The 27,500-nt window shown below is 32.2% G+C and overlaps 3 protein-coding genes and 1 pseudogene across 4 annotated transcripts; 3 read left to right on the plus strand and 1 right to left on the minus strand.

Annotated features, from left to right (window-relative positions):
• Positions 1-90: 90 nt before the first annotated feature.
• LOC127243179 (glutamine-dependent NAD(+) synthetase-like) lies at positions 91-6,876 on the minus strand. Of its 2 annotated transcripts, none has more exons than XM_051263069.1 (13): positions 6,528-6,876; positions 5,779-6,084; positions 4,944-5,167; positions 4,542-4,645; positions 4,117-4,251; positions 3,667-3,835; positions 2,993-3,128; positions 2,155-2,293; positions 1,807-1,983; positions 1,500-1,667; positions 1,238-1,333; positions 695-823; positions 91-518 (listed from the first exon to the last, which is right to left on the minus strand). In XM_051263069.1, the coding sequence occupies exons 1-13, from the start codon at positions 6,719-6,721 to the stop codon at positions 300-302; spliced, it is 2,196 nt and encodes a 731-aa protein (XP_051119026.1). In that variant the 5' UTR covers positions 6,722-6,876; the 3' UTR covers positions 91-299. The 2 variants fall into 2 exon arrangements, with proteins under 2 accessions (XP_051119026.1, XP_051119025.1); XM_051263068.1 differs by having other exon boundaries at positions 1,500-1,656; positions 1,781-1,983.
• Positions 6,877-8,806: 1,930 nt separating this feature from the next.
• On the plus strand, positions 8,807-16,495 carry LOC127243565 (pre-mRNA-splicing factor ATP-dependent RNA helicase DEAH1-like; annotated as a pseudogene).
• Positions 16,496-20,922: 4,427 nt separating this feature from the next.
• Positions 20,923-23,312, plus strand: LOC127243290 (haloacid dehalogenase-like hydrolase domain-containing protein Sgpp). Its single transcript, XM_051263236.1, has 5 exons — positions 20,923-21,069; positions 21,802-21,916; positions 22,314-22,465; positions 22,550-22,811; positions 22,900-23,312. The coding sequence occupies exons 1-5, from the start codon at positions 21,035-21,037 to the stop codon at positions 23,068-23,070; spliced, it is 735 nt and encodes a 244-aa protein (XP_051119193.1). The 5' UTR covers positions 20,923-21,034; the 3' UTR covers positions 23,071-23,312.
• An 812-nt stretch (positions 23,313-24,124) lies between these two features.
• Positions 24,125-27,251, plus strand: LOC127243289 (uncharacterized). The gene is made up of 3 exons (XM_051263235.1): positions 24,125-24,797; positions 25,732-26,276; positions 26,864-27,251. Exons 1-3 carry the CDS (start codon positions 24,617-24,619, stop codon positions 27,113-27,115), a joined length of 978 nt encoding a protein of 325 aa, XP_051119192.1. The 5' UTR covers positions 24,125-24,616; the 3' UTR covers positions 27,116-27,251.
• The last annotated feature ends 249 nt before the right edge of the window (positions 27,252-27,500 follow it).

Raw genomic sequence — 27,500 nt, forward strand, 5'->3', positions numbered from 1 at the left:
ATGATATACGCCATTTTGATAGAAAACATGTAACAATTACACAGTAAACAATTTTTTTTTAAACAAATCAAAAAATGATAAGAGCATGCAAAAATGTAATGAAAGATAAAATTAACCATTGGATAGCGTATTACACAATAGACGACCAGAAAAGCTTTATTATACACCTTTTATGAAACACTTGAAAGTAAATTAGTTGTTTATATTGAGATTAAGATCATCATCACAAAGCAAAGCTCACCGGCGGCGGTTTCCGGGAGCGGCTGTCGCCGGAGAAAGAGTCCATAAAGTCAATGAGTTTAAACTCCGGCAGAAGGATTGCCCGAACCTGCAGCTACAACACCCATCCCACCCTCGACCGTGGCCCCAACATTTTTTGCCCCACTTATTTCCACAAGTGCAACTTTGTTGCCATCCATTTGATGCACGAGTTCGTCGATTTTTCTGAACTGAAATGGCCATCTCGTGTTGTAAAGGAATTGGCGCAAATCGAACCGGTTATCCTCAGGTGAGTAACTCTGCAAAAACATGCGTATCAAATGATTTTATTGAGTATCTATACAACGTTTCTTGGAAAAAAAAATATATACCTTTTTTTGTAAAACATAACATGAATTATTATTATTTACATGAGAAAAATCAAATCTCACCAAAACTCAATTCAGATGGAAAAGATAGCAAAAGAGGTGCGTACCTCTGCGTGATATGAAGGTGTTAGGACTGTCATCTTGTGTCGATTGATGGAATAGTACTTGAAGAAATATTTAACTTTCTCGGAGATCTCGGCTGGAGTCAACTTCGATCCCCATTTGTAACAAAGATTCTACAGCGACACAACATGGAAAGATACATAGGAAAGATGATCATTGAGTGAATGCAATCAAAAGAGAAGATGTACAAACTACCATAGCTTTTAAGATTTCATGTCGAGAAATGTACAAACACATTGTCAGTGTGCATTTTTATCGAGTTTGCATACTATGGGATTTCTACTAAGGGTACTAGAGACATTGTATAAAGCCATATTGTTTAACACAATGTACGATTTTTGTGCGATCATGTCAGTGGCAGTACTTTCACACTACAGTCATCTCATACTATTTAATATATTCGATAATAGCTCTCTCGTCTATCAAATGGTTCTATGATATTTGCAACATTTTCTTTTTAATTTTACATGATCAAAGTAAGGTGGTTAAAGGGAGAGGGCAGTTCAAGAAAATAGAGACAGACAGACCTTAAACATAGATACAGGTCCACAGCGGAAAATCTTGCGCAGCCTACCGTACACCGAGAGTTCTTCGTATGTCATTCCCATATCCACTTCATCGAGCTATTTCAAACGATATACATACGTTGTGAGATTGAAATATACACGTGTGATTGCAGTAAAGCTATTTTAACGATGACAATGTACGTATAACAACTCAATCAAAAAATGTCACAGACAACATAAACAATTGCTAGAAAGGCGAAATGAGATATGACTATATATGTACCTGGCTGTAATTGGATCGTATTGGCTCCAATTCAGCAGTTGGAGGAGCAGCTTCAACCTCTTTTAAAGATGAATAACCGAGATGGACAGCTGCCCATCTCAAAAACCTTCGCAGGTCCTGCTTACTGATACTTCCAATTGGGTTTACATCAGCAGAACTGCAATCATACTGAGTAGTATAACAGTTATTCCATGGGGCAAGGCATTGTTTTTCGATTCGAGTAAAAGAAGCCACTAGAAATGCACTAAGTAGCTAAATGGCATGAAATAATAGAAATAGACCTTGTTAAGAACCTTTGTAGAAGTACCTTAGTTAAATACCCACGTAATCCTTCATCTACGTTGGAGCTTCCCAACACAAGGTAAAAACCAGGTTTGCTATGAACCCATGGCAGAAGTGATGCTAGCATAAATGCTAAGACCATTCTTATTCGAGCCTGGATGTTTTGCAGTCCTAAATTTTCAATGTGTGAACCACCATCCACCTGAGGATAATTAAATAAGAAAGTGATTGGAGAAGTTAAGAGATATCGTACAAAGCATGGCATGCGACATACTCATAATTACATGCACTTGTATAAAATTAACTTCTCTAATCCCATATACAGATTTGCGGCAAAAGCATATATTGAAGATTTTAGCCTTTGGGTTTTGACCTTGTAGCGTGGTCTTTTTCCTGTAAGTGTCTGAAACAGAGAGATCAGGGAAGAAATCACTCCATCAATCGAGACATCCAGATGCCATGACCCAATTTCTTCCGCAAGTATCTTTGCCCTTGATCTTGTGGCATCAGAACTGACAGGCAGAACTTAAAGATGAAAATACAAGCAAATAGTTTAACTAAAAAGGCACACTACACATTGGCAAAATGTACAGGATAAGAAGACAAGCCAAACTAAACTTCTTACCACATAGAGCCATAGATGCAATTATCTACTTTATTTGTCGACTAGAAGAAAATTGTATGGAGAAGAGAAGTGAAACGAATTTCTCAAACTACAATTAGTGTGGCTTAATCTACCACAATCAATTATCATAGTTGAGTTTTATTAGATAAGTTTGAGATTGCACAACTGATCGAAACAAAGTGGAAGGTTTGAGAGTGATATATTTATCAGAACCATAGGTGCCAATTGCACTGTAGATATTCGATAGTTTGGTCAGAGTTTATTTTGAATGGAGATGCTTGGAACTAGTTTCCTGTTTCCATTTGTTTTTTTCCTTTTTAACATAGGTGCCATATAGCCTATATAGACGGATATGGACACCCTAACAAGGGCGTGAATATTGATTACCATATTTTGTTCGAAGTAACTGGTAAAGATAGATTAAATTTTTTTTAACTACATCCAGGCCATAACTTAATATATTTTTCCTTAAGGGTGTACATCAGATTTTTACTACAAAGCTTTGGGTCGCATATAGTAATAATGTTTCATCTATTAGCACGGGTAAAAGCTTGCGAAAGAATATATGTGCCCAATCTATTCTTACCTATTTTCAGTTCCCATGAATACTGTGTAGAATACACGCTTAGCAAACTCCCTGCTGTCCTTTGGAAATTGTCCATCGGTATAATGGCCAATTCTTATAGCATCAGCTTTGACTTGTTCATCGCCATTTGATATGTCTGAGGTAATAGTTGATCCAGAAATCAATATATACACTATGAAAATTTCTGACATTACGAATATTTGTGACTACAGATTGGCGCACGAGCAAATAACTCAATCTAAGTATTAATTTTGCTATTAAAATTTGTTAGAAGTTAATAATAGTGAAAGGAAATAGCAAAGCAGGTAGCCCATTTTCATTTCTGAGTTTTCACTTCAACAAGACGAACATGTCTTATGGACTTCTACATTTTTTCATGAATATTATGAAGTTCAAAAGGAATATCAAGGTAGGAAAACACTTGCCCAACAGAATCAAACATGTGTTGTGCAATAACTAGATTCCTTACTTTCTTTTACTGCTAAATTAAAAAAAAAAAAAAAAAAAAAACTTTTTCTTCCAAGCAGATGAACAGTGAATTTCTGAGAAACATCTTCAAGCATAAAGAAGTTTTTGAATATAAATAAAAATACAAGCCCCAACCACAAAGCACATCATTCAAAAGCCTGTAGGTTGACAATCTAATAGAGATCAAATAGTTAAATAAAATTCACCTTTTACCACTAGCTGGCACATGCAACCGACTATGGCAGCAACAGCTGAGCTATCCGCTCCACCAGAAAGTGGAAGTAAGAAACCAGATGCACCACTTCTTCGCAGATAATCCCATAGCCAACAGCCTGGCCCAAACGCTATTTCCTCTTCAGGAGAATGATATTGAATCTGAGAAGAATGGTATGGTTCTGAGAAATCAAACATATAGGTTGGAGATACTGATTGGACAATGTCAAATTTAAAGCGGAAATTATAAATAACAATACAAAATTCATTCAGAACTCATAATCTCATAAAGACAATTAAAGATCAAACTCATTTTAGTGCTACTTGAATGACTTAACAGTGATCATTCATATATATACTTAATTAACAAAGAGATGTTATTCAGTATCTCAGTGCTACAAACAATTTCAAAAAGATCCTTCAATACGGCCTTGTTTACTAACCTTAAGTGGACTTGAAAGAGACATCTGGCGATTAAAAGACTCGCAGAGTTTGTAAGCAACAGCAACTGAGGGAACTCTAATTTTATGACTGGCTTGTTCCTGAAAGCTACTGATAGATCCTCTAAGACTGGCTACCTGCACTCACATTACAGTAGAATATAACATGCAGCATACCTTCCAGAATTAATGGATTCTGCATACTCTCAGCTCATTACTTTAAAGTTGCAATGAGCACTGTTGGAAGAACATATTATAATTAAGAACGGCCAAGCATTCCCAAAGAAATAAGAAAAACAGCATATAACCCATAGAGTGAACATGGTGAACTAAGTAAGCATAATATTTTACAGAAACAAGTTATTAACAAAATAAGAAACCCGCGCTCCCCTACATCCTGCCTATAGCCCAGTTGAGATAGAACATACCGCATCTAGATCTACTTGAGCAACCGCCAATTCAACATCCCTAAGGGAAAACTGTGAGCCTTGGGCAACTACATCCCCATTCACAACTACACAAGCACATCCATCTGCATACAAACAGTTGTTGAATATGACATCCTTGGCAAGTATTCTACGCTTTCTAGTACCATAATAATCATAAAGTAGTAAGAAAAGCAAAATTCTTTAGTATTTAATATAACTTAATTGGGAATTGATGTGTTTCATAAGTAAACCACCTTCTGCTAATGTGAAAATTTGAGCACTGTTGAAACTGGTAAATGACTATATGGTTGATAAACGTATTAATATACAATATATATTATTTTTGTACTTGATGCAACATATAGCGACAATATGCAGTGTAAAAACAAAAATCATACCCACCATAATACAACCGTCCACCATCGCAACCTTGTTGATTGCTATACATGTAAACTCCTCCACGGGTATGTGTTGCACCTATAAAAGCACGGACGCGAAGATCAAGTTTCCGCAATTGATGGTGGCTTCCACTAGCATTCATAAAAACTTCAACACCATTTAGTGCAAGCTCCGCGTGAGGGGGCATAGGACAAAAAAGTTCCTCGCAAACTTCAGCTGCAACAGCTCTGAGCAAAAGTCAAAATTGAACATTAGAAATATAACAATTGGCACAAGCCAGAAGCCAGATAGTGCATTGTTATCAGAATATGCACCACATACCACCTGGTTACAATGACGCAAAGTCACAGTTAAACAGAAGACTAAGCAATAAGAAGTGGGAGAATCATTCAAAATACACTGTAGATGGTAGAACCAAAGTCGTCTCAAGGGTGACGAGGCATAAATATAATTCATCAAAAGAAAATTAGTACTGTTTCATAATCAGCATTAAACTAATCTATTCTCTTATAAATTCCATGCATTGCATTTCTACCTAAATTAAAAACGAGCAACCATGCTCTCTTTAAACCTTTACAAATTGCACCCGAGATATAACATGTTGGAGAAATTAAACATAAATTGCACCCATTATGACAACATGATCAATGTTCAAGACTTTACGAAACCATTGATCTGAAAGTTGGATGTGTTGAGAGGAATAAAATTGGTTAGCTGATTTGGTCATTAGCAGGGAATACCAGAATTATATTAAATAATTGGTAAAAAGGAAAATTACTTAAAACCATATATACATGTGGAAAGATAAAAATTGAATTAAGAAGATACGATTGCTTACGTATCTAGAAACTGAAGATATCCATAGCCAAAAGGCACTGTCTTTTGAGACAGAGCCTCGGCAATATCAGCTGGAAGAAGAAAGTCGTCCAGATGTTCCCTCTGCTTCCATGCAGTAAACCATCTAAGTTCCCGGTAGTTTCCATCATTTGCAAGCCACATTTTTGGGCGTATCATCAGAATTTTTCTATTCAAGCAGAGCACTTGACAATTATAACGTTCTGAATCTTTGATTATCGGCATACCAAAACTGCACAATATTCCATCTGTCCAATCACCAAGCACTAATTCTTTTAAGCATTCCCACCTACAATTTGATCCTTAAGACTGTCACAGAAAGAACACCAACAAAACAATGATCTATTCACCAGTCAAAAAACATAACAAGAAGCAGTCGTTTCATACATAAATAGCTATCGTATTATTGAAATGGAATCGAAACAAACATCATCGTGGACGGCTAATCACAAAACAAACTACTGTAAAATGCACAACTCTACCACAGCAATCACATCATAACACACACCACAATCACATCACAAAACAGCCATCCTCAAAAGGCTTAATCACAAAACAAACAACTGTAAAATGCATAAGTTTACCACAGCAACAACATCATAAGTTCATAACACACTCCACCAAATTCGATTGCTAATCAGTTATCATCCAATCCTAAATCAAACAAATAGAACAGTAAGACCCCAGCCAAACATCACTACACGTCCATAGACGTGAAAATTGCAGGCTTACGCGTGGTTCACGGTGTCGAGTTCCAAGAAATGGTCCTCGCAGCCATATCCGGTAATTTCAAGCTCCGGTCCGAGCCGAATCACGGCGCCGGCTGCTTTAGCCCTAGAAATTGAATCCTTGATGTTCTTCGTATTGCAGTCGAAATCCATTGCCCATTGATTCAAATTGCACGCCGCCACCCTGAGAAGCCTCATCGTCGACGCAGTTACCTGCAATCACACTCGCCGGCAAGCGAGAAACCACAAATTCGGATGCAATTGGAGATGACAGTGGCGACGGTGGAGTATTCCCGGCCGTTGGATTCGGTGATGTTTCTTGTTTGATGATATTCGGTTTCGGATAGTTTGACTTAAATGATTTTAAATGACCATTTGTAAATAGTATTAATACCGAGTTATTTGTAAAAATAATAAAATATAGATTGCGTTTGTTAGAACTTTGAGCACTTATTTTTAATACCATAATTATTAATTTTATTAAATTAAAATTTTATTATTAATTTTAGTTTCAATTAAATAAAAATTTATCAATTCCTTGAACTATTAAACAAGTGATATTATAGGACAATGAGGTATCACCTTCAACTGAGTAAAGGTAAATAAACGTGATCAAATCAACACTAAATGACTATTTTTTTAGCGAAAACATTTTATCATATAAGACTACTTTCATACATAATCTATTTGAAATTCTAAAATAATAAAGAATATTAGATACAAAAATATTTATCCTAAATATTTTAATGTTGATTATTGCTTTTTACTTACAATTCACTTTTTTTTTTTTTCCTTTTTTTTTTTTTTAAATGCAAGAACGTGCAACCACTATTCATAGACTTTGTTTGGATAAATTTTCCATCAAAATTAATACTTTACAAACAAATGTTCATTTGATTCCATGAGATTATATTTTGCTTTTGAGAATTTCAATACATATTTTAACAGCCACCAAAAAAACTGAATACATACTTGTATTTACTAAAAATATCTTTAGTTTTTTTTTTTTTTTTTTTTTAACTATATGATTATTTTTTTAGATATTTTTATAAAATGTTAGTATTATTTACTTTTTATAAAGTATTCTATGTATTATTTAAATAAGTAAAAAAAAAAACACGAATAAAAAAACATAGATAATCAAATTGGAATCATCAAAGTGCCTTTTATTGAATAAATTGCTTGGTTACACGAAAATATATATATATATAATAATAATTTTATTATTTGTCTTTATATATAAATAAAATAATAAAATTATTTAATAAAAATTATTAATTTATTAATAAAATATTAATTTGATTATAAAAATAATATATTGTATGACATTCTAAAATAAGTATATATATGCTTATATTATATAAATAGGAAAAAAATCAATTTTGGTCCCAATATAATTAAAATTAATCAATTTTGGTCTCAATATAAAAAATTCATTAATTTTGGTCCAAATATAAAAAACTCATCAATTTTGGTCCCAATATAAACAATTTCAATCAATTTTGGTTCTATTATAAACAATTTTTATCAATTTTGGTCCCACCGTTAAAAAACTAACGGAAATTGCTGACGTGGACATGACGGAGGTAACGTGGCAGTTGACTTGGAAAGAATACGGCTATGTACAATTATACACGACCATGTTGTTACATGGCCATGTATATTTCAGTGTATAATTATACACGGCTATGTTGTTACACGGCCATGTACAATTATACACGACCGTGTATCTTTCTGTTTTGGTCTAAAATTTTAATTTTTTTTTTTTGTAATTTAAGCAAAATTAACAATATTTTGAGTGTATGATTTTTTATTTTTTATTTAAAATATGACAAATAAAAATAATAAAAAAATACTCTAAATTAATATTATATATATAATTAAATACATATATAATAATAAAAATATAATAATAATTTTATAAAAAAAGTAAAGGCCTGTTTGTTCGTGGTTTGAATTTTTTTTTAAAATTTTTAAATAATACAGTAAAAAATATGAATATAAATAATTATTTAATATGATATAAATAAATATTAATTTTATATTTTAAAATTATAAAATAAATTTATAATATAATATAAAAATAATATAAATCCCCATTCCCATTAACAGATTTACATTCAGTCCCTAATATTAATTTTTTACACTGCACTCTCCCCTTTACAAATTTCCTTCATTTTTACTCCCTGCCCATACCAAATTAATTCTCAAACCCACTTCAAATCGTTGGTTAAATTCGCGCGATTCTTTTACCACAAAATTGAACTCCGGCGATAATCGACGATGTCGGAAGCCTTTGATTTCAGCTGTCAGCCCCATCCTTTTGGCGCCACAACCCGGCGATAAAGATCGAGAAGGGAGATCAGAGAAAGTTCTGCGCGATTTTGTCGCTGTCCACCGATGGATCTGTCTGTCGTTGTTCAGTGTTATTTTTGTGTAGATGTAAGGAGAATCGGTCGCTGCCGGTCAATGTCCGAGGCTGGTCGGGTCTGTTCAGAGGAGCGGTGCTGTCCAGCCGCGCCAAGCCGCCGAGTCGATCGATTTCATCGATGCAGGAATTGAAAATTTATTCAATTCCAGAGAAAGTGAGTACAATTATTTAAATTATCCTTAACTAGATGTGTTTGTTTGCATTTCTTCTTTTGATTTCTCTATTATGCCTTTCGTTTTTACGATGTTAATTTTAATTTCGATTCGGTATTAATATTGATTTGGATTTTATTTTAATTTTACTTCCGCTAATTTATTTTGTATTTTTTATCAGGTTTGTTCGAATAAACTTATCGATCCGGGATATATATTCACAATGATCATCCTATTTTGCAGAAAAGTTGGAGCACTCAGGTGATTCTTTATTGTAAAATTAAATGTATTGACCCTAGTAGCTTGATCTCGAACGGAAGTAATTGCAATTTTTTTGGGAAGAATTCAGTCAATATAGTAATTAAAAAAAGAAGTTGAAATTACAATTATTGCTAAATCTATTTTCACCAAATAAGTTTGTGGTCTCGGTTGGAATTGAAAATTACAATTAAAACACAAAACATCGAGTGTTTGTTTGGTTTCTATTTATTTTCTCATTTTTTTGTATTTGGGGAGGTGAGTATGGTGTATTACATGTGTTTGATTACATTTCGAACTTAAGTATGATGGACTCTAAAATATTCATATTTATGTTGATATGTATATACACCACCCCACAATTAATTGTGCAGATTATTGTTTTTTGGATTGGTTTGATTGGTGCATATAGGATGTTGTTTTACATTATTGTGACAATTGATTGTGTAGAAAATAAAACTAAAATGCTTTAGGTTATGATTTTTAAGTACATAACCTTTGTATGGTGAATGAAAAGAAATTAATGCAAATAATTTGGGGAACAACTTATTCATATGTATGCAACTTGACTGAAAGAAGCATACCTCAACATTTTCTAATCGTAGATAATGGATGGCAACAAATTGGAAGTGAGGTGACGGAAAACTCATATTGTGTAGTTCAAGAATGAGCTCAGTAAGTAAATAATTGGGTTTTATCCTATGATAAATTAATCAAAAATATTGTTTATATCTTGTACTTCTAAAGATTGCATTGAGTTTCTTCTACAGTCTAATGTTGCTATTATGTAAAAAAAATGTTGTGGTGATTGGTAAATGTAACATTGATGGATTGCCTGCAACCTTATTTATTCGGGTATTGATATATATTTTATATATAATTATAATTGATCTTAGTCTAGTAGATTTAAATTAGTGCGTAAAAATATTATATTTATGTACTCTAATTGTGCAATTAATTATATAATCACATTTGTTTCCCTAAGTTACTGAACATTAATATTTTATTCATTTATGGGCAGAAACATCATACAAAAGTGATTATTCTTCATCCACTACCGAAAATTCAGAACAAATTTTCCATGAAGCTGATATCTTAATTGCAGCCGCAGAAGTACTCAACTTGGTCTGTGGTACTTGGTTAAAGCCAGACGCAATTGTTGTATATATTTTAAGGTGTAATTTTTTATGTTGATAGGATGTCTGTCAATCATTTCTTTGTAAATTACTTTTGGTGTGCTAAACATAATGTAATATTGTACGTAAATATAGAACAGTAAAAGTGTTGTTGCATTGAAGCTCTTTTGTAAAATTGATATATTATGATAGATGAACGAAAATTGCAGGTATGTGATGATGGTCTTTTATATATGATTTGTTGACAATAAAGGTTTCTGAAAATGTAACAGGGGTACATCGGAGTTGTGTTGGAGTACTTGCCTGCTCAACCGAATCACTATTTCTTAAAATGTTTCTAACTTATTGATATTTGAGTTTGTGAGTGTGTGACAATTTGGATTATTATGTTATGGGTAAAAATATTTTAGAAAATATGTGTTTATCCTATTACACAAAAAACACTTGAAGTCCTAGTAGTAGATTACAACTCGTGTTTTCACTTGAATGTTGTTGTGTGTGTTATGGTGTGAATTACTATGTAATAGGTCTAAAGATTTTTAATTTGTGGCTGTAATTATTTACACTAACAACTAATATAATTTAACTTAGTTATTTGACTTGTTTAACCATCTACAAGTGGAGGTTGGATTATAATTGTACGTATATCATACAATATAACCAATGTATCGCGGAAATACTATCACGATGAATTTATCATTTTTTACCGACAACAAGTGAATATTTTGAACAATAAACGGTCTGTTTTCTAAGCACGGGTTATCAGAGTATATATACTCGTCATTGAAGCATATGATACCACTATTATAGGTATGTAAGATTTGTGACATGGTATATCGGTATTTGATGCAGGTATGTAAATATGTGCTTCGGGCACAAACATCGACACTCAAGGTATGAATAATGATTGCTTAGGTATTATTTGTATAGTAGCAAGTATTCGTGAGTATGGTTGATTTTAGTTGATCTACTGATGGAGAAGCCAATTCACAAACTCGGTGAGAGTACTTCATCTCTGAGCCTTGTTGGAAAAAATTAGACACGGTACGTTTATATTCGACAGCTCATGCCACACTTTTCAATGGCAAGACCACAAAACATGTAGGACTACAAAAAATATAATTTAACTAAGTCATTTATGACTTGTTTAGCCATCCATAATATATATGTGTTGTTTACATTTACATACAATTGTGGAATTCACATAAATACTATAATGATGAATTTATTATTGGTTATAGATAATAATTAAATGTTTTGAACCGAGAATGATTTGGTTCCCAAGCACATGTTTTCAATGCATGATTTACTAGTTATGAGAGCATATGAGATACTAGTTCCAGGGTATATTGGTAAGAGACTTAGGTATCCTTTGATGCTAACCTGTGTGAAGGAATGACATGTTATAATTTTATATTCAAAGTTTGGGCATGGTACATTTATATTTAACAACTTATGCTATATTTTTCAATAGGAAGACAACAAAGCATGTATGAATAACAACCAACACAATTTAACTAACTATTTTGTCTTGTTTATCCATCTATAGTAAATATGTGTTGTTTACCTTTACATATAGTTCTAGGATTCGCGAGAAACTATAATGATGAATTCATCCATGGTTACTGACACAATTGAATGTTTCAAATTGAGAATGATCGGTTTTTAAGTACAAGTTACCAGGGCATAAATACTCATTACTAGAGCATATGAAATCGTATTGTATGTAAGTAAAAACAACTTAAGGGTAGTTGATATATAATGAAGGTATATAAATATGTATTCTGGGTACGAGCATTGACAATCAATGTATGATTGATGGTTGCTTAGGTAGTATTTATGTAAAAGCAGGTATCTTTGAATGTGGTCGACTTCAGTCAATCGCTTGACGGATAAGGCAATTAAGGAACTTGGTGAAAACATTTCTTCTATTAGCAATTCTTCACTTCATTGGTGGGTGAGAGAAATGGCAGCGACTTGGAAGAGCATAAACCTTCGCAGCACATGTATATAATTTTTTTTTAGTACACCATTAATGTACTTAAGTATCCGCGAATGCACTTTTGTTTATTACAAACATTATTTCAACCATTGCAAGGTCTTGTAATGAATTAGTTAATTCCAATTTAAAATTCGTATGCATAAGTTTTCTGGTTGGTTATTGTCTTCGTACAAGGATAACATTCCTAACAGATGGATAACATTTATATGAGCATATATATATGTAGTTTGAAGGTATTTTGATCTAGTTAGACGGGTACATCGATCCGTTGTGGAGGTACAACGTATGCATTACTGCAATTCTAACCATGTGAACAATTAATCATACAATCATTTATGGCACAATTCATAGCACTACTCTAAACATTAAGTTTTACCAAATTCAACCTACAATTCAATCCATCTATCAATCTTAATACAATCTCATCAAACATGAGGCAAATCAAACCAATTTAACCAACAATTCAATTAGAAAATAACACATTAACCAAATCAAGTACAAATAATATAACCCAAATCAATCTCAAATCCATCTAAATTCATTACAAATGTTCACTTACCTGTGCTGCTCATCAAAGTCTATGATTCGGAGGGCAAACCTTTCATTATTTTGCCCGCAATTTTATTGTGGTAGCTCTTCACATTATCAAACTCATCGTTGATGCCATCAATGGGATTGACTGTTGGATTCGTGTGAGCGTAACACTTGCCAAACATGCAGACCAAAAGACCATAGTCGAGAGTATCACATTGATTCCGACATCTTACGTACTCGGGCATCTCCCTTACCATGGGTTATAGGTATATTACGTTCAGGTACAAGCATAAAAATCACGATTGTAAAAATAACATAATATTTTGTTACGTAATTCGGTTTATCCATGATAAATTAATTATATTTATTTTGTACACGTACCAATTTCTTCGCGTTCCCTTGCCCGAACGGATCGCATTATGAATTGAATAACAAGCACAATCCGACCTACAATCTGTAAATAAATATCATCAGTACATTACCCAAATCTGAATATTTTTAAAAATTTATCAGAATCTATCAGGAGTACGTAACAACACATGTCGAGTACACATTAGTCCCTAAAAGTATATTACTTAGCAAACTAGACCTAAAACTGCAACTCGGGGTACTTAATAATACCACATTTGCCAACCCACAAACATGACTAATTACCGAACAATCAAACAAAAAAATTAAAATATGCAACTATGGGTAACTAAACAAAATGTACATCTACAAAAATTAACAAAAAAACACATATTAAACAAATAAAATCACCAAATATCGGTACCAAAATAAAAAATCCAACCCGGTCTACGTGGGCAAACATACGAACAATTTTAAACCCGATTAACAAACACAACTACATCGATCACACAGGGCTCCTCAACACCAAACCGAGACATACAAACACAAGACCAAGAGTTACACCCAAAACAATCAAACAAACTATATACAAAATATTAGTATCAACAAAATAAAAAATTAAAAAAAGTCCAGCCAGGAACTTACTTCTTCGAGCTTGTCTCGGGGATGGGAGCGATCAACTGTTTTCTTCAGCATTTTTGCACCAACTGATCGCTACTTTATTGCCAAGGGTTGAAGAGCGTCGGTTCGCCTGAAGAGATTTAAAATTGGGTTCAAAATTGGGGTAAGAGAAGTTATAAGAGATTTTCTTCATCAATCCCTGTTAAATCGTGGGTAACTATCTTTTTCTTTTTCATTTATTTTTTAATTCGCGAAAAAAGTACGTGATATTTAACTAGAAGTATATAAGATTATAATGGGGGTAGAGCGGGAAGTAATGTAGGTATATATTACAATATTAGAAGTATTGATCAACTTATTTTGAGTACTTATTGCGTATACAACAATAATTGAGGGATAAATACAAATGGGGAGTCATAACATACCTAATCCATAAAGTAGGGAGTGCAGACTAATTCATTTTTAATAGGGACTGAATTGTAAGTGACTTTATCTGACAGGGAGTTAAATCCAACTCTCCCAAAAAAAAAAAACAACAAAAATCTTTTAAAATACCACAAAAAGAACACGAGCTACACATTTTCTCTTCCTTAAACCCTACACCATTATCTCTTCCCTCCAATTTTCCTTCCCTTAAAGAACACGAGCTACACATTTTTGCGTGATAGGATATTGCAAGGTTCCGCCCGGACCTTAAATTGCTTATTTCAAGTGCCACCCTCGACTCCAATAAGTTCAGTGATTATTTTGACACTGCTCCAACTTTCAATATACCTGGAAGGAGATATCCTGTTGAAATACATTATACCAAGGCCCCTGAAGCCGATTATTTGGATGCTGCTATTGTTACTGCACTGCAAATCCATGTGACCCAACCCCCTGGAGATGGCGATATTCTGGTTTTCTTAACTGTGCAGGAGGAGATAGAAACTGCTGAAGAGATTCTTAAGCATCGAACACGAGGGTTGGGAACCAAAATAGCAGAACTTATCATATGCCCCATTTATGCAAACTTGCCTATAGAACTTCAGGCAAAAATATTTGAACCCACTCCAGAAGGGGCACGCAAGGTTGTCCTGGCGACAAATATTGCTGAGACTTGTTTGACTATTGATGGGATCAAGCATGTTATCGATCCAGGTTTCTGTAAGATGAAGTCATATAATCCTCGGACTGGAATGGAATCATTACTGATCACTCCAATCTCGAAAGCTTCAGCTAATCAACGAGCCGGCCGATCCGGAAGAACTGGTCCTGGAAAACGCTTTCGATTGTACACTGCCTACAATTATTATAACGAACTAGATGATAATACGGTTCCAGAAATACAAAGGACGAACTTGGGGAATGTAGTACTTGCGCTGAAGAGTCTTGGCATCAATGATCTCCTTAACTTCAACTTTATGGATCCTCCACTGTCCGAAGCTCTTCTGAAGGCATTGGAACTTCTTTATGCTCTGAGCGCACTCAACAAGCTTGGTGACTTGACGAAAGTTGGAAGAAGGATGGCTGAATTCCCGCTCGATCCCATGCTATCGAAGATGATTGTGGCTTCTGACAAATACGAGTGCTCTGATGAGATCATATCAATAGCTGCTATGCTATCTGTCGGAAATTCAATATTTTATCGTCCCAAGGACAAGCAAGTTCACCCAGACAATGCACGCCTGAATTTTCACATGGGAAACGTTGGGGATCATATTGCATTGTTGAAGGTATGCGTGTAAGAATTATTGCTAAAATTTCATTCGATTCGAAGGCTTTATCATGCGATGTATATTTTGTTAGGTGTATAGCACATGGAAAGAAACGAATTATTCAACTCAGTGGTGCTACGAGAATTATATCCAAGTGAGGAGCATGAAGAGAGCTAGGGATATCCGGGATCAGCTCGAGGGGCTGCTGGAAAGAGTCGAAATTGAGGTGAAATCAAACGCCAATGATTTAGATTCAGTAAAGAAAGCAATAACATCGGGAACGGTACCTATAGAACTGTCAAAAACCCCCAGACAGTTCATATTCACCCGAGCTCCGGTTTAGCACAGGTAATAATTATTCGGATAATAAATTTTTCAACAAAATCTGTTGCAATGGCTTCTCTCATGCTGTAATCCTTACTACTTTCAGGTTCTTCCACGATGGGTCTCTACCATGAATTGGTTCTAACAACCAAGGAGTACATGCGCCAGGTAATAAACTCTTCCTTCCGTCTTTTGACTCCTTTAAGTATACAGTCTTCATCCTTACGAACCTCATCTGGACATGCTGTAGGTTAGCGAGCTCAAACCAGAATGGTTGGTGGAGATCGCTCCACATTATTATCAATTAAAGGATGTCGAAGACGGTATACTTTCTCTTGCTCTTTCGCCCAACTTTACATTACAGCTGCGCCGCTGCCGCGCCTTAGGTTTGACAATGTTCCTTTCCTTTGTAGGGACATCGAAGAAAATGCCTCGCGGCGTGGGGCGGGCAGCAATTCACTTGTCTTGATCATGCTGTGCATATTTGCTGTACATTTGTAACTCGAGTATAAGACAGACCAAATGTTAATTCTACACTTCTTTATTTTGCAAAGAACTTGCAAAATCAAAATCAATACTACCTCATCTTTCTCCCATGAAATGGATAATATTTTTGCATGTAGAATTTTTAATGTCAGTGTTATATTGATTTATAGTAAAAATGACAAAAATACTCTTATTAGATTGTGTGATAAAAAAGTTGTAATTGTATTAATTATGTTAGATAGGTAATACAATTACTAAATTAGAAAATGACACTTTGTACAGACAAAAATGAAAAATAATATATTCTTAAGAGACAGAGGGTATATAATATCTCATTATTTCAAATATAAAATATTATTCTCTTGTTTTTTTGATAAAAAAACAAATATATATATATATATATTTTATTATCACTCTTACATAATTTTTTATTTATACTTTTCAATATTACTTTTATTAACATATACTTCCTCAGTCTGGCTATCCAATGGTTTTATTTATTAACAAATTCAAGAAAAATGACAAAAATATTTATATTAGTGTCTTATAATGATTAATATAAGTCAACAACCAAACAATTAAACTAAACATTAATTATATATATATATATTTGTTAATATATTTATGAAGTTATTATTTTAATATATTTAATTTACTAAATCGAGCCAATAGGCTCAGCCCCAGCTCGGTTAAGTGTTGTTCTGGGATGAAATGGTTTGAATTTTTTCGGAACTTTGTTTTTTTTGTTCAAGTATGATTTTTCTTGTCGGGTTTGAATAGGACTTTTGGATTGTGTGCCAATCTTTGTTACCTCTAATGCATAAATACATTTTGTGGAAAGAAAAGTGTATTGATTTTTAATCAAACGTGTAAATAATAAAGATAGATAAATGGATGTAATTTTCTTTTTCTTTTAATAAAAATAAAATATTTAATGTGACATATAAAAAAAATAAATATTTAGAGAAGTGTTTTGTCTTTGATTTGAACGCTAACCATTAAAAGCATTATCGGGATATATTTAATTTTGGAATAAAAAATTCATCATCGATTTGATTTTACATCACCCGTTAGAACAAGTATTCGCACCCGAGGCCAGGGCGATTTTTACCTTGGCTCAAAATTAAAGAGGCTTACAATATATAAAATATATATAATAAATATACTTTTTATTTATTTGTATTATGCTCTTTAGAAATAAATATGCAGTAGTTTTTAAAATATTAGTATTATATTAGGATATAGTAGGAATAAAGTAAAAATGATTAAAATAATCTTATTAGTATGTGTGATATAAAGGTAATGACATTTGTGTAATATATTATAAGTTGTAAGAGTATTTGTAACGTTAGCTAGATAGTGCAGTTACTAAAATAGAAAATGAATACTTTGTTATGAGACGGACTAAAATAAAAAAATAGATACTTTGTTATGGATACTTTGTTATATGTAATAAAATTTTATTACCTATAAAAATATATAAATATTATATATTTTATTAAGATATAATATTAAAAGTATTTAAATATATATTTTAATTTTCTTTTGATCATATATACTAATAAAATATACTCTCATTATACACAAGCATTAAATAACTAATCTAAAATTATATCAAATTTTTTAAGTGATATTTATGACTTATTTTTGTTATCTTATACTATTATTTTATAATTTTATTTATTTTCCTAATTTTTTTTATTTAATTTTTTTTCTAATAACAAATACTATAAAAATTTAAAAAATATTTATTTTATATTTAAATACTTTTATATATATAATATTTTTCTATAATAATTTTAACATTGTTATTACTTTATTTATATATTAATAGTAAAAAATATTATATATATATATATCATATTAACCTATAATATTTTATTAGAAGAACATTATAAATATTTTAAAAAATTTTATAGAAGTATTTAATTTGTTCTTTTAATATATATATAAGATTTTATTAAAGTATTGAATTTGTTTTTCAATACTTTTTGTTTTTAGAAAATTTTATAGAAATATTTGATTTGTTCTTTCTAAAATTATTTTTTGTAAAACATTTTATAAAAGCATTGACTTTGTTCTTCCAATAATTTTTTTTGTGATATAGTTATCTATAAATATCATAAAAATTACAATATATATTCGTATTAAAACATGAATATACATTAAAAGGAAAAAATATTTTGTATCTAAATATATTTTAAAAACATTATTTATTTATATATATACGAACAAAAAAGTATTACAAAAAATATATATGTATATGTAAGCCACTCAATTTTAATCTCAATGTTTATAATAAATAGATTAAAAAATAATTTATAATTGTAAATGTTAACTTGATTAACCGATAATTTTCTTCTTCGTCGTCAAAATGACACATACTTGTCCAAATGGGTGATACCTGCCCCATTTGTCGAGAAGTAAATATTTCTAATATTTACCTTAAATATTTATTAACACTATTGTACTTTCTCTACGTAATTTGGACATGCAGAAATATATAGAACCAAGTGTGGTCACGTTTTCCACGTCACATGAATTTTGATGTCGTTGCATAGAAGTCCGACATGCCCTATATGTAGACGACGAGGGGCTCTACTCACTCGTCTGAGTACAAGGTGACTGTTGCTATCTTTATTTGCTATTTTTCATTGATTTTTGGCATATTTTGACAATTATTTTATTTTCATATATCATTAGCTAATAGCAATTACCCTAAAATGTTACACAATTTAATTAAAGTCCATGCCTTAGTAATAAAAGCGAAATGATTTACCATTTAAAATATATAATGTAATTGAAAAATGATGTGTTTATTACAAATAAATCACATTTGCCTACCTAAATAAATTTAAAAATTGAAATTTTAAACTCAAATTTGGTGTATTGCTGTTCTTGCTCAAAAAAAAAAAAAAATAAATAAATAAAAAGAAAATTATCCAATCGGAAATTAGAATTTAAAAAATTAATTTTGGAAAAAAAAGAATATTAAAAAGAATATAATGAATTATACATATATTTAGAAAATAGAGAGTATAATATGCACAAAATAGGTATAGAGATTGAATTTAAAATTTGAAATATAAACATGTATTTCAATCCAATAGTCCGAATAAAAAAGACAGTGATTGTTTTTATTGAAAAAAAAAAAAAAAGATAGAACTCAATTTGGAATTGGCTTGGAATTTTTTTATCACCTCCTTTATGAGTGATTTCTCTTTTTGTTATTATTATTTTTTTTTCTAACATATTTGAAATAAAATAAAAAGTGATATTTTGTATTAAAAAATGATTATTTTAATTTTATTTGGAATTAAAGTTTGAAATTTTATTTAAATGATAGTTTGTATATAATATTTTATGAAAAGATATTATATTTTTATAAAAAAATCGAATATATAATAAATAATATAGAAATTATATTGCAAGTAAACCCAAATACTTTCTTCACTTGATATTTGCTTTTATATTTCGGTTTTTTTTTTTTTAAAACAAAAATTAGCTTAGTTTAAGAAGTTATTTTAATATAATATATTAAAAAACAAATAATATAGTTTTATAAGATTTTTATAGTAAAACGTTATTAAATTTAAATAAACTGAGCCATAATTTACAAAAAATAAAAAATTAAAATTAAATAAATTAAAATATATAGAGAGAAAGAGAATTACGAATTAAATAAATAATTGACTTCCACTATGCTTCGTCTAGTATAATATTCCATAGAATATTATTATTATTATTATTATTCCATTGATGAAATATCAACATCCTTTTTTTGCCCCGGTCCTTGCTGATAAAAAAAGAATATTCCTTGTTCTCCTTTGTCCATATTCTTTCAGTCCATTGGGTGTGTTTGTTTTCATTCAATGGATTTTGAGTTGAAATTTAAATAATAAAATTTTTGAATTATAATAATTTTATGATGTGACATAAATAGATATTAATGTGATATTTTGAATGTAAAATTAATTTTGAGTATAATATAGAAAATAAAAAAATAAGTGTTTGATTTGATATTTTTGAAAAAAAAATTGGATAAATAATAGAATTTGGGATAAATTCTTCAAATATAAAATAAAATAATTAATTTTTTTTATATTATATTATAAATTTATTTTATATTCAAAATATCACTTTAATCTCTATTCATATCACATTAAACAACTATTAAAATTTAATTTTTTAATATTTAAAAATTCAAACCCGAAAACTAAAACTCACACACAAACACACTCTAAAATATTTAGTATAATGTATAGTATAATTAAATTTTATTAATATATATTGTATGTTTGGACAAATCAAAAGAATAAAAAATATATATATATATTTTTATATAAAATTGTTTACCTCAAATAAATTAATAGTAATTGATCGGGACCTCGAGTCCTCACACGTGGCAGATCTCCGGTGTATAAATAAATGGCTTCCGCCCCAGGTGAGCCAATTTCAAATTCCATCCAAGCGATTCGGAAACCGTTAGCCGGAGAAGTATCGGAGAACGCGTGACAGTAATATGACCATCTCTTCTGCCAATGACACGTCCGAAGGGTAAATCCTCATGTGCTGATGCAGTTCTCGATCCTGTTTGGTTCAATTTTCTAGTAGTATATTATAATACCATTAATTTGTTTTTTAACGAAGTAATTTGCGATCGCTGTTATTCTGTGTCCTCGATTTGGAGATGTGACTTGTGTTTATGCTGAGACTGTGCTGTGCTTCAGTTTTTTCTGATTTTGATTCTGAGATTGCTTTTTTATTTTTAATTTTAATTTATAGCGACATAGATTGGCTGTCGGTTAGGCGTAATGTCAAAATATTCATCCATAATTTTGAGACTCTGAATTTGGAGTTTTATCCTTTTTAAAATCTGCTTCTTGTTCATTGGCCGCTGTTAGGTGGAGGTTCGGAATCTAAGGTATGAACCAGATAGGAAAGCAATGGCATTTCTTTTTTCCAAAATAAGACTTTTGCTATTAAATTTCTATGTCTACAACGCACATATGTTCAACACACTGTTAGGTTTCATTTATATATATATATATATATATAAGTTCAATTTGATGTTGAATGTTGGCTAAATATATTATATTTGTATATTGCATACTGCTGTGGATCTCCATTTCTAGAATTTCAGTTTCAGCATGATTACTTCTTTTCTAAACAGATTTCTCAGAAATCTTATAAATGGCAGATATTAATGTGCACCTTATTCCTTCTATGGCCTGTGGCCATAGTTTCTCTATCATTAAATAACTGAAGTACCGTTATTGTCGTCACCAGAATCCGTGCTCTGGAGAAAATTGCTCCTATTGAGGCAGTATTGTTTGACATCGATGGCACATTATGCGATTCTGATCCCCTTCACTACGATGCTTTCCGTGTAATGCTCCAAGAGGTAAGATCTTCTTTTTGTAGTTCTTTAAATCTACCAGCATTCAAGAGGCTGTTGTGGGATGTAAGTATATTAATATTGGAAATGTTTGATACCATAATACAAAATTTCTCTCAACTCTAGTCCTACCGAAACACACTTGACTAATTTTAGTTTCATGAAAATCTACTTTTAGTTGAACTGTGACTGATTCTTATATTACAAAGATTTTTGCTATCAAAATGAACAAAATCCATTTACTTGTGTCTTAGATCATTTGAAGTATTTTGTAGATTTTTGATACTTTGCAAGTAATTGTATCAATAAAACTACCCAAATCTTTTCCAGTGAGACTTAAATTGAAATGCATGCCATTATATCTTAAATTGAGACCTCAACTGACATTGATCCCTTTCATTAGATTGGCTTTAATGGAGGTGTGCCGATTACCGAAGAATACTTCATTAGAAACATTGCTGGGAAACACAATGACGACATCGCAGCTATCCTTTTCCCAAATGATGTCCAGAGGGGTCTCAAATTTACCGAAGACAAAGAGGCCATGTTCAGAAGGTTCCTCTCTTGTCCATTTGATTTCATTTCTAAATCGAACCCAAAAGAAAATTTCTTTTCTCAATCTTTCCTTCCAACACACAGAATAGCTAAGGATAAACTGGAGCCCATAAAAGGGTTACGTAAACTCACGGCCTGGATTGAAAATCATGGACTTAAGCGAGCTGCTGTCAGCAATGCTCCCAGACCAAACGCCGAACTGATGCTCTCAGTCCTCGGACTGTCGGATTTCTTCCATGCTGTCATCCTCGGAAGTGAATGCACACGTGCAAAGCCAGCCCCTGACCCCTATCTAAAGGCGCTCGAAGTGCTCAAGGTGTCGAAGGAGCACACATGTGTCTTTGAGGTTCGAGATTTCATTGATTCCCCTGTTTCTTGAATTTCCTTATTAGTTTGGACATCAGACTTATTTTTTCAAACCGTTGCTCGGTTAGGATTCTGTTTCAGGAATACAAGCCGGTGTTGCTGCCGGGATGCCTACAATTGGGTTGACAACTCGGAATCCATCCGACCTATTGATGCAGGCGAAGCCCTCTTTCCTTATCAAAGACTATGAGGATCCGAAACTCTGGGCTGCCCTCGATGAACTAGATAAGTCTTTCTAATCCCCGATGATTTCTTTATTATCGATTCATGAAGTAATAGAATAACGACGAACATGGTTCGCTAGAAACTCCATTCGATTCGTGCCGTGTGTTTCTGTGTTGTTTTAGTTGAATATTCGAAAAGAAAGTTTAGAGTAAGAATGATAGAGTGAAGAAGATAGCCATCATCCTTTTCTATTTATTATTAGAATTCTTATTACATTACCTTATATTCTGCTCCAAATAAAATTCATTTGGACTTCTTTTTTCTTTTTTTTTTTTTTTTTCTTTTTTTAAATGTTGTCTATGCTACCATTAGATGAATGATTTAGTATTGCAGTTTTAATCATATATAATGTATTGTAATAATTTGATACTAAATGTTGTTATCTCACCTTGATTCTGCAATGAATGATGTATATATATATATATTATATTATTTGTAGTTGTCTCGAATGTATTACTTTGCTGGAGGAAATATTAATTTATATTTTTATTATAAAAAGCTAGTAATTGTATTTAATCAAAATCATTATTCATCATAATCTTTACATAATTCTTCATGACTAATTACAACAGCATTACAAACTATAACTGCTAAACAAACTTGAGTGTTTCTTTAGGATGTATTTTTTTTTATATATTAATTTTTTTCGATAACATCGAATCACAAATATTTTTTATATTATACTAAAAATTAATTTTATATTCAAATTATGATATCAATACTTATTTATATAACATTATATTAATTTTATTATTCAAATTTCAAATCAGAATTCAAACCTTCGTACCAACATACCCTTTATGTTTTAAAGTATATTATACCAAAAATATTACCAGAAAATAGAATATATAGTATAAATATATGCACATCATCTCCAGCGTTTATGAGGTTGCAGCTTTATATTTGGAGTTTTACATCTCCAACCTAATTCCATATTCAACACCATTTTTGGTTTGCTACAGTACAACACCATTTTTGGTGTTGGTGTTGTACTCTAGCAACTCACAACTCCAATTTCGGCATTTTTTACTTTTACCTTTTTTTTTTTTTTTTTTTTTTTTTTTTTTTACTTTTTTAAATTGTAAATTGGCCCCTATAAGAATTAATTTGTAATTTTTTATATTTTAATTGTATATGTTTGTATTTTTTTAATATAAAAAATTGTTTAAAATAATATATAAAATAGAATATTTAGAGAATATTTTTTTTGGAATTGAAAATAGAGTTGTGAGTTGAAATTAAATTACTGTAACTAGAGTTATAACTGTTATCCGGTTGGAGATGGCCTAATGTGTTTATTTGATTTTAATTTGAAAATAAATTTTTTATTCTGAATTTTTATTTAAATAATATATAGGAGTTAAATAGTTCTAACTTAAATTAATTCAGGCCCAAAGATGATTTTTTTGGAGCTTTTGCTGTCCGTGGTCCTGTAAGCCCAATCTGAAACAGATCCATTATTCCACTTACCGGTAATCCACCGGATCCCGGACCGGGGTCCAGGATCTCTTATCCTACAAACCGACATAGAGTGTCCAGTGCAGAGAGGAATTTTTAGAAATGGCGAATTCGAATGGAGCTTCGATCGACAGCGTCGCGAAGGAGAGCATGGCGGGGAGGTTGTCGCTCATCGACGACTTGTATTTCCCTCGGAAAGTACATCCTGGCGCTTCGGCTGACCCTTCCCATCGCAAGTCTCTCCTTCTCGATCTCCTTTCCAACGATGCTGCCGTCTTTTTAGGTATTGTTTGCTATTGATTGCTTGAAATTTTTTGTATATTCACGTTTTTGGCGTTTTGGTGTTCTTATCTGATTTTTCGGCTTCGTTTAGTAAGGTTTACGTATTTGCAGTGTGGATTGCTGCAGGATTTATAGACAGTGGAATTCGTTTCATTCTTTTCGTTTTGTTTCTCTTACTTAGGGTTTTGTTCTTTTAGTTCGTTTCTAATTATATTTTTGCATATTTGTATATGTTTTGTGCTGCTTGTGAATTTCATTTTGTGTTTAGGTGAGTTTGGTACAGATACTGGAACTGCTTAGAAATGATATTTTTAGAAAAAATAGAATTGCAGTGAAAAGGAATTCAACTGATAATGAAAACCGTTTGGTGTGGAAAACGAGAGAATGAGTAAAATTTAAATAGTAAAAATAAATAAAAAGTTAAACTGATTCTCATACTTTCAAAACTGCCGTCAAACTCTTCATGGTTTATTATTTATTGAAGGTATATTTGAAATTTCAAATATTTAGAAACAGAGATTCTGAAATTCACAAGTCAAACACTCTTAAATAAGACAGCTAAAGGGGTTTGACCCAGAGTTTATGAAACCATCAGGAGTCTGACGGCAAATTTGAAAATATAGAAGATTTGACGCAATTTTGTGAAATCATGGGTGTGTTTCGTGCAATTTTTCCAAAAAAAAAAATGAAAAAAAAATTGTATGTTCTCAATTTTCATTACTCTACTTTCATTTTTGTGTACCAAACACACCCTTAGTGTATTAAAAGCTACTTAGGATTGTAATTTATATGTAAAGATAAGTATTGCACCATACTTATCTTTGTATCTACTAGTTTACATCAGGGGATGGTATAGCTATAAAATGGCACATTCCTGCTTTCAGTGTTCTGGTTTAAGTTCATGTTTGGTGCTTAATTGACACTAATTGATTCAGAACGGTACGGGTCGAAGTTGACACTTGAGGAGCTTGGCCAATTCGATGTGTTGAAAGAGGATTATGAAATTAATTGGCACTTAAATAACCTCCGAAGTGTAATGAGCCCAACAGAGAAGCAGAAGAAATCGAAGTCAGTAAAGATCAAGAATAGGAGACTGGCCTATATGGATAGGCTAGTTATGGGTGGACAATATTTTTCGGAAGATGCAATGAGGGAAAGAGAACCATTTTTGCATCATGAGTATGTCGGGAAGTTTCAGGACCTGAGTGGGAGGAGAATGGCGAGACCTGGTGAACGATGGTTCGAGACACTCATTAGGCGATCGGAAGAGGCCGTGTTGGTGGAGAGAATCAGAGGGGAGCAGCAAAGATTAGGTGTAGCTGAGAGTGATTGGGTTGGAAATGAAATAGAAAGACCCAACGAGGAAGAACAAGAAGAAGAAGAAGAAGAAGAGGAAGAAGATGAGAGTGAAACAGAAAATGCTGTGGAGAACGAAATAGAGGAAGATGCGGTTCCTTCCGGAAGTTCCGAAATTCCTAAGGTAATTATTTTTCTTCATGAATTAATGCTTCGTTGTTATGATTATTAACTCATTATTTTACGTTTTGGAAATCATTAGCGAAGAAAAAATATTTGCAAGTACAATGCCAAGTTTTCGTTATTGTTTGAGGTCATGCTGTTTGTTACATACCATCACTGCGATACTGCCGAAATTTGAGGTTAGATGAATTATTGCTTGCTAGAGCAGTAGCTTGGCATTTCCGTCCTTCATTTGGTTGACATATTTTAGAAAGTTAAGGTTTTCCTCTACATCTTGCTCAACTCAAGCTGTCTGCAAATAGGCTGATGCAATTTGCAGAAGTTGATGTTGTGAATTACCGACAATAATGTTTTTTAATATTCTACATTGCAACACAAATTGGCTTCCACAAAACTGAGTTATCAGAATAACTTCCTTTTCTGTTCAAATTGTTCCATGCTACCAGACAAGGTCATGTAATTTTATCCTGGTTGTGTTCGATTCAGTTATGACATACTCATGCTTTTATGATGTAAATTGAAAATGCCGCAGTTTCAATTTAAGTGACGCATCTAATGACATATGTTGTGTTGTTTCACATTCTCTAGGGGCATGTGGATAATAGCGGTGGCGAAAGTAGGGGGTTGTCAACTATAGAAATGGAAGGTAACAGTTTGTCCGCTGAAGAGATGCAAGACCGTATGGAACAGTTCACTTACATAATGCAGCAGAAGTTCTTGTCGGGGGAAGATCATGAGTATATGGACTATTCAAAGATAGACGAGGACGAGACCTTGGATGATCATTGGATGAAAGAAGCCAACCAAGATGCAGAAGAGAAGTATTTCGATGATATCTAATATATTATTGAGTCGATGCTGCCTCTAATGTCCATAGAAAACCATATTTGATGTTTTACTAGTTTCCATTGTCGGCTGCTCTATATTGTTTTCAGCTTTCACACATATATATATATATATATTTGTTTCTATTGAACTTGGGGTGAGAAGTTTCAGTTGAGCTCCACAGAAGCCGAGCTGAACTTCGAAATAGTCATGAGTTATTCTACGGCTTAAACATGAATTGAGCGCATATTTAACTCAGAAGCTACAGGTGAAATGCGGCTGGAGTCGCCATTCAAGACAGCATGTGATGGTGAGTCGATTTCATTCTAGCCGCGACATTGTCGTTAGGTAAGTACATTTTTGATCTTGCTAGAAATTTTCTTTTCAATGCAGTCTCCTT

This window comes from Andrographis paniculata, unplaced genomic scaffold (assembly GCF_009805555.1).
Source record: "Andrographis paniculata isolate CXL003 unplaced genomic scaffold, ASM980555v1 Contig95END, whole genome shotgun sequence".
Taxonomy (NCBI): Eukaryota; Viridiplantae; Streptophyta; class Magnoliopsida; order Lamiales; family Acanthaceae; genus Andrographis; species Andrographis paniculata.

Excerpts from the sequence above, each read along its gene's own strand:
- LOC127243289 (XM_051263235.1), top strand. The coding sequence starts at position 24,617 with ATGGCGAATTCGAATGGAGCTTCGATCGACAGCGTCGCGAAGGAGAGC. Across the intron at positions 24,798-25,731 it reads CGATGCTGCCGTCTTTTTAG|AACGGTACGGGTCGAAGTTG; the intron begins GTATTGTTTGCT and ends TAATTGATTCAG. Across the intron at positions 26,277-26,863 it reads GAAGTTCCGAAATTCCTAAG|GGGCATGTGGATAATAGCGG; the intron begins GTAATTATTTTT and ends CACATTCTCTAG.
- LOC127243179 (XM_051263068.1), bottom strand. The coding sequence starts at position 6,721 with ATGAGGCTTCTCAGGGTGGCGGCGTGCAATTTGAATCAATGGGCAATG. Across the intron at positions 6,085-6,527 it reads CTCGACACCGTGAACCACGC|GTGGGAATGCTTAAAAGAAT; the intron begins GTAAGCCTGCAA and ends ATCAAATTGTAG. Across the intron at positions 4,252-4,541 it reads CTCAAGTAGATCTAGATGCG|GTAGCCAGTCTTAGAGGATC; the intron begins GTATGTTCTATC and ends ATGTGAGTGCAG.
- LOC127243290 (XM_051263236.1), top strand. The coding sequence starts at position 21,035 with ATGACCATCTCTTCTGCCAATGACACGTCCGAAGG. Across the intron at positions 21,070-21,801 it reads GCCAATGACACGTCCGAAGG|AATCCGTGCTCTGGAGAAAA; the intron begins GTAAATCCTCAT and ends TGTCGTCACCAG. Across the intron at positions 22,812-22,899 it reads AGCACACATGTGTCTTTGAG|GATTCTGTTTCAGGAATACA; the intron begins GTTCGAGATTTC and ends TTGCTCGGTTAG.